At 38.7% G+C, this 12,621-nt stretch overlaps 1 protein-coding gene across 28 annotated transcripts in view; it reads right to left on the bottom strand.

The window, feature by feature from the left end:
* ADGRL2 (adhesion G protein-coupled receptor L2) overlaps window positions 1-12,621 on the bottom strand; it is a 386,257-nt gene that overhangs the window by 63,993 nt on the left and 309,643 nt on the right. For all 28 annotated transcript variants that reach the window (XM_033066977.2, XM_042779548.1, XM_033066978.2 and 25 more), the window contains one exon: window positions 7,069-7,282. In XM_033066977.2, coding sequence (XP_032922868.1) covers window positions 7,069-7,282 — 214 coding nt within the window. The remainder of the gene's footprint in view (window positions 1-7,068; window positions 7,283-12,621) is intronic.

The raw sequence follows: 12,621 nt of genomic DNA, 5'->3' as shown, positions 1-12,621 counted from the left end.
CCTAGTAAAGCCCATTTCAGCAAGCAGAAAAAAAACACAAGAAAATCACAGGCTGAAGCATGTATTTTTTATGATGCTCAAATATACAAGCAACAGCATATAATACTTAAAATATTATGTATATATAGGTATAGTTAGTTACACTTATTTTCACCCCGTGAATAGCAAGGAGAGACTGATGAGTGTGTATATATGATCCTGCCAGATAAGAGATACGCTGACTTAAGAATAATTTGATTGTGGTTTTGCCAATAATAAAGAAAGAAAACTACTTGAATATAAGATATGAAAATGCTAAATAGAATATCAAGCTACACCCTAGTAAAATAATGAATCCCATATTTTTTGAAGTAAACTAAATCTAAATTTTAAATGTTGGTATGAATGATTCTTTTGTTGTTTCTTTTGTAGCCTGTCCAATGTCGTGACTACAGCCACGCGCCCGTGTGTTATGTGTTTGCACGTGCATAGTAAAATCTCTTCTGCAGGAAATTAAAATAGAACACACTGCAAAATGATGATCAAGTACCACTGACAGCTATTTCCCTTCACCTGACTGCTAACAACCTCGCAGTATGAGGATTTGTATTTAATTTACTAAGTAATGCCATGATAGAACAACCCCATTAATAAAATCCCCTATTTTTAATGAGTAAAACTAGACCTACTACTTTCATATGAAGAATTAATGATGGTGAAAATACACAATGCCAGAAAAGGTTCTTCTCAGTCACGGCTATTAGTGTGTTCTGCTGTAACAACACCAAGGACTGCGATGTGTTTCAGAAACCTTCTAGGCTGTGTGTTAATGCCTTGTTCATGAAAACACGTATTTCTGCTTTTTTCTTTGCATTTGAGTCATAACTAAGTCTTGCGACTAACACATAGAAAGCAAAACACAAATCTGGCCACGGCTCGGTATTGTGAAAAGCTCAGTTTCACAATAAAGAGCATTTTAAGCTTCTGCTACGTCAAAATAGTCACAGGGTTGACTGCTGTACTAAGATCTATTTCAAATTAATAGTAGTCTTAATTTTAAAAGGGTGCATATGAAAAAGACATCCAATGTTGATAACGTTGTATGGCAAATGTTTAGTGAAGCTGGAACAGAAAGTGCCGGCATGCCAAAGCAAAAAGTCCTTGTTTGTGAGATCAGCATCAGTTCGACAGAACTTCCCACGTGTGCAAATTCCAGGAACGTACCCGACCCCAACAGCCTGTGCCACCCTGTCATCAGCACTGGGATTTCTCTGACATAAAAAGGAAAGACATGCAGAAGGCAGAAAAAGGCAAGGTGTGCCTCTTATTTGAAAACACTTTTCAGCTGATAGTATCTTTGGCAAAGAGAGGCAGCCTTCGGCTGCAGAAGGAAAAGCAAGGGAAAAAGCAAGGGAAAAAGCAAGTATAGCAGCAAGGGTCAGCAGAGCCCTTGCCTAAGCCTGGCAGACCCCCAATGTTCAGTGTGCCATCACCTCAATTACAGGCAGCTCCAAATGGCAAAGGATAAAATCCAGCCTGTAAGTCATACCAAGAAATTCCAATCTGAAGCGTGCTGCAGTTTAAACACTGAATCAACCCATGGCTCTGCCTGAAGGAACTGTTTTTGAAAAAGGCTCTGAAATGCTTCTCTTTGGCAGCCTTGCACAGGCTGGAATTCAGGTCTGCAGTGACCCACAGCAGGTTCTGCATTCTACCAGCAAACCACCCTGTACCAAGTTTCCTTTTGACTACACCCTTTTGCTACGACGAATGAGATTCATCAGTTATAGATTTTTCCCAGTGTCCACCCAAGCCTGGAGTCCAGTGGAAGGTTTGCTTTATCCATTCACACTACAGAACAGACCAAACTTGTTTCCATTTGAAAGGACACTAATACAGTGTGACAGTGCTTTCTCTGCAGACCTGACAAGCAGGAACAGGAAAGAGGGCTTGAGAGATGAGTCTTCTTTGAAATAGAACTCATTTTGTTTTCTTTCAAAAATGTCCCACTCATTTACATATAGGATTTTTCAAAATGACCTACTTCTTGGACATGTGATGGAAAAGAATGAACATCTCCAGTCTTCGGATATCCCACGGGATGGACTAAGAAAAAATAAGTCCCAGGAGAAGGAATGGATATGCTGCTTCCCTTAGCTTTCCCTTGGTCACTCAGCAGAGCAGGGGTGTGTCGCTTGCATTCTGAAAACCCTCTGCTGAAGTGCAGCTGTCTCCCAGAGATGATGGACATAGCAGGGTAAGGGCACTGCCATGTGAGAAAAGTTCATGGTAACAAAAACCCAGGAGCGAACTCGTCACTGGTGTCATGATGGACATGGTAATTGAAGGTACATGTGTTGCTTGTGCTATAGATAGGACAGGATAGATGCAACAGAAAAAACAAACACTGCTGAAGAGGATTTATTCCTCTTTCAATCCCTTTACTTTTCTGCAGCAATGTTTTAAAAGAGAAGAGTATCTAAAAACATTACAGCTGCGTAAATTCATCTATTATACCTGATACATGTTTATGTTTAAGCTTATCTATGGAAAATGAGGTTTGCCTTGTTGGTGCATGTTTAGAAACCAAAATTATACTAAGTGAATATGCTTAGCAAAGATGTAAAGTTCACAAAAGCCAGTTATAGCATAAATTGTAGGTAAAAATTGAATTTAAAGGCTATTTCAGTGCAGAACTGATGTAACTGCCTTTCTGTTGCAGATCAAAAATTAGATCCAAAATAAACTGAATATCCCAACTGTGCCACTATTTTATTTTAATGTAGATGCTTACATGGTCTGCAAAAGAAGTTTAAACATTTTGAATTTTCTTCCTTTCAGTGTTTACAACAATGCTCTCGGTATCAGATCAGAGAACATACAGTTCCTAGTTAAAAATTCAGCCTGTATTACAAGGGAAACAGTGTTTTCCTTCTGAACTTAACATTAATTTCGCTGTCAAAAGTGTATATTTGAATTTTGCATCTACGTGAGTGATTCCATAGATTCTGAGTGAATAGGCTTCATTTTCTTTGAATACAAAATACTAATTTTCTACTAGCCCCACCCAACAGTAGTTATAACTACAATTGCTTAAAAAATAAGGTGCACAGATCGGAACAGACCTACCATTTTTTAAAATACAGGTTTTATCAAGATTTATCAAGATTTAAAATTATGATTTAAAATTATATTATTCCAAATTCTTATCTGCCACACCATCCAAGTACGTGATTAAATACACAGCCAATTAAAAAAACCCAAAAAACAAATTGCACTGTCCTGGAATCATAAAGATCATTATCCACTCGTGACAACAAATAACCCTGAACTTCTCCTAAACAAAAAAATTAGGACTAGAAAAAATTATTCCTACTAAAGAACCCCTCATTGTAATTCACAAAGAATGGTCCCAGCATGCAAGAATCCATCTTAGCATCTTATTATTCCACTATGAAATTTAAGATTATTATAAGAAACCTTTGATTTTAAATATATTTTAAGTACATATTTAGAAATATCTCTTAAATATCTTTTATTCTTTTAAGCTAATAAAACAGACCCCCCCAGCTCTATGTGGTACCTAGGTAATGCTTAGTGTTTGTCCTGACAAAATCCTATGGTCCAGACCACAGCAGACACTGGAGACAGAAAATGTTCATAAATACTCAGGTGGTTTGAACAGAAATCACAAGATCCACCTGCAGTCAGCTTGCCATTTAAATGGATAATACGAGGTCACAAGTAAATTTTATGCTGTTAATTTTCAAATCTCTCCCATGCCTATAAAGAGCAGTATTAGCCTTATCAACTTCAAAGTTTCATGAGAGTTTCTGCTACAGCCACATGAAGGCACTTTATGAGCGAGCAACTAGAGCAATTTCCTGAGGCTGCTTTGCATCTTCTGCTTCCCTGTTCATTTAATTTCTTTTTAAATGAAAAGGAAACAGAGGAGATTTGTCCCTGCTAAAGGACAGCAGAGCACAGAGGAGTTTGACTATTTTAAGAACTCAAACGTGCCTGGAACATGGGTCCTCTGCCACTCACTTATGCTACTTGCTCACCAAATATTCCAGAAATTAGCTTATTTCTGTACTGAATGGCAGCATGTGCTAGAATCTCTCAAACCTGATGGTATGCAAACGCTGGGGTTAATTATCAGAGAAGTGTGAAAGAGGAGAAGGATTTTCTAAAGGTCTAGTCTCTTTCTTCAAAGCTTTAATTTCAACCATGCCAGTCTGAAGTTTACATAGAATCTAAATACATCTGAAAGACTTTATTCTGGAATAATTGGGATGTAATTTCAATCAGGGACTAAAAATTTAATAACACTTTACAAAGGTAAAAGCAAAGCAATGAAGTCATTAGTGTTCCAGTCAGGCTTCCTAGGAATGCATTAGGTTAAAAATCTTTTGAGAACTGCTGAAAAGAAGGAATAGGGTGAGGTAGAAACGATTAAGTTGCAGCTCATTCTGAGAAAGAGGAGCTGATGCATCAGTGGACACTGGCAAGGTCTGTGTGCTACTATCTCAAATTCTCTGGAAGGGGAGCAGGGCACGTGATTACACGGCTTTGTGTTAAACTGGAAACCTCATCTTATTTCTCAGTCTTCAGATTTCACAGTATTGATCTCATTAAGCCAGTGTTTTCACCTTGTAATTGCAGTAAATGTATGTAGTTGCTGTGCAAAAGCTGTGGATTAATGTTGCAAATGAATAATGAGTACTTAATAATTGCTGTGGAACTGCATTTAACTATACCTCTAAACTGAATTGAGTGGTCAAATGCAGTGGTAACATGATTGACTGAAGTGATAAAAACAGATCCTTAAAAGTAAACACTGCAAGATTTTAAGTAGAAATAAAGAAACTTGCTGCTTATTTCTAAAGGTAGAGAAGAAAAGATTTCACTGTCATCAAAAGTTCTAACCAATTAAATAAAAAGGAAAAGCAATGAACCTGATAGTCCTTCAGGTCAGATTTTCCTATGCAATTGCTGCCATCAAAATACAGCTGATGTGTTACTTTTATATATCACATCAAGGACATGTGCTGAGTACCAAACAACAATTTGCCTGAGACAACAAAAAATTACAATCACTGATGCAGTTATAAATAAATGAGATATAAGAGCATTTAATATTTCGTAAGAAATTTGAAACATTCTTCTATGCCTGCAATGTAGCACAAATTAAGCAATTTTTGAAAAGATTAAAGCAAGACAAGAGACATCTTTTCTACTTAATGACAGGATCAAAGAAAGAAAAGTATGAAAGCAAACTTCCAAATTGCTATAAATGTCAGACAAAAATAGAAAGCAAAGTGTCAAATGATCTTTGCCATTTGTTCAGACAAACAAAAAGAGAACAAAAATGAAAAACTCTTTGAGCATAGATATGAACCAATGTCCTACATGTGATCACAATTTATTTTAATGTTGAACAAAGCATAAGAGTAGAAGATGGGGGAAGTTCAAAAAATACACTTTGCTATCATATATTTACAACTGATTAACTGAAAAGGAAAGATTGAAATTTCAGCTTTTCAGTAACACTCTGATGTCACTTTAAGCAAGATTGCTCCTCTATATTTGTCTCTGACTACCCTAATCTGTGTATTTGCCGTGAACATAAGGAAGACTTTGATCAAAACACAACATGCATTTTACACAACAAGGAAGTCTACAGAGTAGCACTACATTTACAAAAGCAATTGAAGGTGGTTTCAAAGGGAGTTGACAGATTAGAGGATGATGACACTGCTGCTGCAGTCTCGATGGAAATCCGGCTTGATCTAATTAACAACTATGAACTAGAACCACAAGAAGATAATTCAAACATGATTTAAAGAAGTTATATTGCCTTTTTAATAGTGTAGTGATGGAGCCTTTCCCTTACTGATCACAAAACAAGTCACAGGTTCAACATAGAACAAGAAATAAAAAGACCTGATATCCTCAATTTACCTCCAGCATTTGAAATTGAAGTCTGAGACCCAGCTCAAATATTTGACTACAGACTACATATTCACACAAAAATGATAAAAAATTGTAAGAGTCTCATTCATGACAACTCAAGTGAATCAATAAATCAAAATGGAAAACTATTTTTAAGAAGTGACTATGTTACTAAGTGTTACCATGTACAAACAGAACAGAGGAAATGGAGCACAGAAGGCAGGACAACTTGCATATTTCATTTGGCACATCTGTGTACATGCACCAGAAAGCTTCAAGGTTATTCCCACCCCCTTTTGGTTTAGAGTCTTCACCCTAAGAAAATTACACTGGGAGGAAAACCAATCCTTAATCCATTCAGACTTTTAGTTTAAGCCACCAGCAATGCCAGTGACTGATTTGTGCTGACATTTCCACAACTGTCAGTAGTAGGTGACTGCTGCCTGTACACAGACTTCAGCACAGGACTTTCTGTGAATCTGACCTCTCATGCACCTTTTGTAATAAAAATACTTTTATTGGCAGCTGGGAACATGATTTAGGGGTGGAACTGGCAGCACCAGGCTAATGGTTGGATTCAATGGTCTTAAAAGCCTTTTTCAACTTAAATGATTTTATGATTTTTGGTTGGTTCTTCTGTCTTCTCTGAATGTCAAGTGCAGTCACTAACTTGTGCTGATACGCACATGCATGCTCATACACACATGTATAATGACATATAATCATCCTGGCATGTAGCCATTCTGGCATTTTCCATTGGTGGCAAATACTGTTAGGAACTACAGCAAGGATTTACTGCATTTACTGAAAAATACAGGAGCCATTTGGAAACATTCTCAGAACTGTTTGACCCCCTGAAAGACAAGGATATAAGGAATTTACAAATAACTGAATTTTTTCATTCTCCTTGAAGTTATCTTTCTGCTTTTTAGTGTTTGTTTGCAGAAGTAAAAAACCCAAACCCTCCAATTGCAATTGATAGCTTTTATTTTCTTTAAATATTATTAGATAGAAAAAATACTACCCGAACAGCAAAGTGGCAATTCCAACTCAACATTTCTGCCAGTATATACCTCTGTATTAATGCAGGCATTTTTCCTCTTTAGTCCTCACCATGATACGTATATTTTTTACCTTTGTGTCATAATTTTGTAGGCGTCTGGAAGGAAGCATTCTGTGTTCTCCATCTGGAAAGGGTCAGCATCACAGATCTTGTCGTCTGTCCGTCCATAGTTGGCACTTTCTATCATGATAACATCGCTGCCTGGACAGCGCAGGTCGATGGAGTAGCCTTCGCAGGAGAGCTCCCTCCTCACCAAGCCAAAGGGTAGTGCTGCCCGGCTGAAACCTTGAAAAAACAAACAAGGACAAAATGGGTTGAGCCTAAAGGATCTAATGAATTGGACTATTCTTCTTCTGCCATGTAAGCACTAACTTTCATGTGCTGAAGGAAGTGCACCTCTACACAGTTTGACCTGGTACCGTGTTGAGTGGGGCATCTTTCATGGAACTGCCACATCCCTACACCATGGCTGCTGTGTCCCCAGTCTGGGAAAAGAGGAAATTCCTTTTCACAGCTTCTAATCCTGGGCAGGGCAGACAGTGGTGCCTGTCTGCATGGCTACACTGCACGTTCCAGTTTCCACCTCTTTTCTCTCTGCTTCTGTCTCCACTCCTTGGGCACAGTCAGACAGGCTGTGTCTGGAAGCAGAGCAGGCAGGATTTACAGAAGTGATTTTAAAAAAGAAAACAATACAACCACAAAAAAGCCCAAAGTCATAGCTCCAACTTCATTAGTCTTTTTTACTTTGTGTCTCCCTTTCTCCAGGAAGAGCTGGTTACTTTTGCTTAGCTATTTTGTGACCTCAGCATGGACATGATCCAATATACATAATGACACTTCACCTAATTGAACTCCAGTGCTCCTTACTGTGTCTTTTACATAAATTTAACTACATATAGATAGTATTTTGAAACAAATACAGAAATTATTGATACCACATATGTGTACTGCATAAAATTCCCCCATCCCTCACAAAAAAATTATATGTTTCACAGAATTTTAATTTTTAATGGTTTTTTTTCTACTTAATAGAATTCCTAAAAATAAGTAACTTCTCCAGTGAAGCAGTATAAAACACTTTAGAAACAAAACAAGGTTCAGCTATTCATCCAGATGTTTAGACTTTTAGAGACATTTCTTAATGTAAAAGAGTTTATTACATCAGAATAAAATTATCTGCATACTACAGTTTCTTGTACACAGTTACTGATGGATTATAAATAATCAGTATTTATGTTTCTTTAAAAATTGTGTGATTTTTGAAAGACAAGCTAGGTAATATGGCTGTGTTAAGAACCTATTTCTTTAAAATAGTAATCCTAAATTTTCAGGAGGATTTCCTATTTGTTTAAATATGCCTTCTTAATACAGTAAATACAAGGCCATTAATATTTCTGTGCAGGCTGCTGGAGACCAGTTATGACAGCAAAGAGAAATAGCTGCTAAGTATGGAAAGTTGGAGCTCTGTGGTTTTTCTAAAGTAAAGATAATAAACTTTTCTTGATGTATTGGAAGAAGCAAGGAAGCAAATACTTAAAAAAAAAACAAGAACAACTTGAAAAAACCCCTTGAGAGTAAATTCTCCTATGAAGCAGAGGTTATCACTTTCTCTATTGAATTTTGTATATGCAGATGATTATCTGTTAAGACAGCTGAAGTTTTTTATAATGATCATGCAGATATAAGGATGTGGTTCCCTGGCAGCCAGAGCCCATCTTCCCACCCACCCCTCCTCTACCTGCACATCCCTGCCTTCCCCTTGCACCAGCACCAGCTTTTGTACAATTTATGTAATGAATTTTGGCCAGGGGCTGATAGCCTCCCTCTCCTGCAGGCAACTGCTGAGGTCCCAAAGGACCAGGTCTTGCCCATCCACAAGGAGAACAGCTGGTCAGAGGCCAGTGACCAGCTCTGCCTTTTTATTCTGCAGAACCATATACTACAGGACACCAGTACTGTTACTCTGCCAGTATGTTTCAGTGGTTGTTAATAAGGGAAGGAGCCACATCAGGTTCCACCTCAGACTGACTCCTCCTCAGTTTAGCTGCATGTACCATGAGCAATAACAAACACAGCCTGTTATTACAGGCTTGCTGAGGTGTCATGGGCTGAAAGAGCTAACACATGAATCCATCACATTAATACCCTGCATGTTCCTCCCATGCAGCAAATTAATACAATGAAGACAGAAGTCACTCACAGCTCAGTGAGGGCGTGAAATGGGCACAGGGAGAGGGACATGTAGAGTCCCCAGCACATGTGAACACAGCAACTCCTTTGATTAATTACCATCACAACAGCCATGGTGGGACCAAATATAATGCCACTAGTCACTGCCATTCCTATATCTTACTACTCCTGTCAAATCTAATGCAATCCCTAGGATGCTCAGCCCTCCAGCTGGCAGCAATGGTGCCTGTATTTCCTGCACTCAGCAAGGATCCCGTGGCCTGCAGCACCATGGCCTGGCTGGGGTAGTCCACCCCTCCCAAACGTTTTGAATTTCCATCAGCAAGAAGGGAAACAGCACCTACAGCTGTCCAAAGAGGTGTTTGCACCAGGGCAGGAGGGAAGGGCGTGGGATACAGCTGCTGAGGTGTCAGTGGCTTCATGTGCAGCATCCCAGGATATTTCTGGGGCCAGGGCTGACAAACACACACACAGCTCCCTGTGACCAGCACTGACCTTACTGTGCATCCTGCAGCACAGGCTCCACTTGTGCTAGGAAATGCTCTGAATTCAAACACAAGACCTCTGCAGTTTTGCTACAGAGAAATCAGCAGCCTGCAAATCTTACTTCATCATACAGCAACACTGCTGTAATGACTATGAATGTGTTTTAGCCTGCAGTTTTTCCCCCTGCAGGCATCTGCAAGAAGTTCTGTATTAGGACAAACATTAAAAATATTAGAGCAAGGTTAGATCACCTCACAGGCAACAGAGGACACAGCTGAGATTGCAATGTAGAAGTTACATTGCAAAAGCAGCAAGCAATAAAGCAAAACAATGCAGCTTGTGTTAGGTGGGAATGCTGCTCTAAGGAATCTCGGTGGCACAGAAAGAAATGTAACAGAATAAAATAAATAAATTCAAAGTCCACTAGCAGAGCTACTATGATCTTTATGCTGAAGCTTTATTTGTAATTTTTTCCTATCACCAAAGAAAAAATAAGTGTATCAACAAGCAAAGTGTAATTCAATCCATCTTGCAATCCTGACAATCGAAGAAAGAACTTGTGGGAGGCCCTGTAAGCGAAAAATCAATATTGCAGCTTTGTGCCGTGCAAATGTGAATACTGCCAAATAGCAGTGCTTAGGGTAAAATGAACTGTTTTGCTCCATTTTCTCCTCTCTGAACAAATGATTTTGAAACGACAGCTTTTTTTTGGAGCTATAAAACGTCAAGCAATAACTCCCCATGCTTTAGGCAAGTGATTGGAATAAATACCTCTTGGCAACAGGTGCAATGACTTAGGACTGAAATTCATTTACATTCAGGAGATAATTCCCGATAAACAGATGCACTGCCACGGGATGGAAGTGTGAACAACCGGCATCTGAATGCTTCAGTATCATTCCAGAGTTTTTTAGACGTAAGTATGTGGCTCTGTCAATAATTACTGTTGTCACTGGTAACTTTGTATCTCCAATGAAATTCCGCATGAGTATTCCCAATACTCTATTTTCTTAACCAAGCTGTGCTAAACCTGCTGCTTGCCTCACCCAACCTCCAACAAACCTATTTTGTTTGGCTGTCCTCCGGCAGCTGAAATCAACATTCCTCCTCCTCCTGCTAATTGCTTCAAGGCAAACTGTGCCCTGGATGACACCACTCCTGCTGTCTGCTGCCCAAAATGCTCCCCATCGCAAGGGCCTTTCTGGTGCCTGGGCTGGGACTTCCAGCACTACCTAAACATCAACTCAAATCAGCGTCTACTACCTAATGCAACATATGCTGTCTCTGATTCACTCATGCTTGTATATATTAATCAGTGTTGTATCCCAGTTTTTGTTTTTTTTTTTAATGGAAGAAGATTAACACCGAATGAGAAAAAAAAAAAATGTTTCTGTCCTGCTGACCGTTTTGATTATAGAAAAGCTTCCTGGCAAACATATGTTTCCTGCACATTTTATCTGCTCACAAATTAGTTGAGTGCAGGCTCTTTATTGAAAGAAACAAATAAACTGCTTTTGTGAAATCACATTTTTAAGGAAAAAAGGGAGAGGAGATGTTTAGTGGCAATATACATTCTTTAATGCTTCATTGATCAAACCATATAGAAAGACAAACTGAAAGGAAAAATCACAATCAAAATCTCTCCTCTGATACTTAAGTCTATAAAATGAAAAGTACAAGTCCTGTGAAAGAACTGTAACTCTGAATCATGTTTAAGAAATATGATAAATTCAAATTTGGCTAAAACATTTTAATTTAAGTTTGCAAAGCCTTATTTACCATTCCACTGTCTTGGTTCCTTCAGAGAAACTATTTGTCTTTACAAAGATAACCTAAATTTGTCAAGGCCCACTACCACACCATCTTTTTGAGCTGTCAGTAATAAGAGAGTGTGCTAAGTTTGGTAGACAAAAACAAAAAGGCACCACCACACTTGAATGTTCACCGAATGCAGAGGACAAACAGTGGAATGCAAACAGGGTAACATCAGTACTCGACATCAGAAGCAGAGAACCTTTGATTAAAACTTAAAGCGCAGAGAAAGTCAACATGGAAGTATAAAATTATTTCAAAGAATGAAGATACTGGAAGAACTGAGAATCCAAAACAAATCTCTGCAGAAATAGATATATATGTCTCTGTGGGCAAGGAAATATTGCTTCTTGTGTTACTTGGCTGTAACAGAAAGGTCTTTTGAAAAGAGCACATCTTTTCGAACAGAATGTTTACAGTTGTCTCTTTCACAATCTCTTTTATTTTACCGTATCATGCAACATAATGATTTAAGTTCTACACAAGATGAAGTGATGTGTCCTGGGCAGCATTTCAATAATACATGTTTAACAAATGCAAAGCCCAATGAAAACTGTGCTGAGAATCCTCTCCCTCTCCACTGAAATGCATTCATGCACACACGGGAGGGTGCACGAAGACAGCTGAACACACTTCGCCATCTGAAAATCATGCAAATGCTCAACATGGGCGCCTCAAAGCTTTTGTAATACCTCAGACAAGTCTCAGCATCCTGCAGTTTCTGAAGAATCCCATGAACTCTGTCTAAGGGAGACTTTTCTCCCCATCTCTCAGCACTGTATGTATTTCACACAGACAAGCATGTTATTTTATTAAACAGCTTTTAAATTATCCAATGCTGGTCAACAGAACGCTACCAACTACTACAAAAGACAGAGGCAATTTAAATGACAACTGTGCTTTCTCATTCTACCTTTGAAGGAAAGAGTCATTCTGGCAAGCATGTCTATTAAAAGATTACATTGGCACAGTCAGAGCTTCTGACAGCGCCCAGAGGTCTGGAGTTCACAGCACTCAGCTCCTCTTTCAGGGAAAGGCACAGCCGTGCACAGCCAGCCTGTGCTGCAGCCCGGCACACAAAACCCTCTGTTCAGTCAGGGTCAAATTAGGCAGGAAGTGATCATTTCAAAAATATC

Source organism: Catharus ustulatus, chromosome 9 (assembly GCF_009819885.2).
Source record: "Catharus ustulatus isolate bCatUst1 chromosome 9, bCatUst1.pri.v2, whole genome shotgun sequence".
Classification (NCBI taxonomy): Eukaryota; Metazoa; Chordata; class Aves; order Passeriformes; family Turdidae; genus Catharus; species Catharus ustulatus.
Note: the sequence above shows the minus strand (reverse complement) of the source record. Positions and strands in the feature narration are given on the sequence as shown.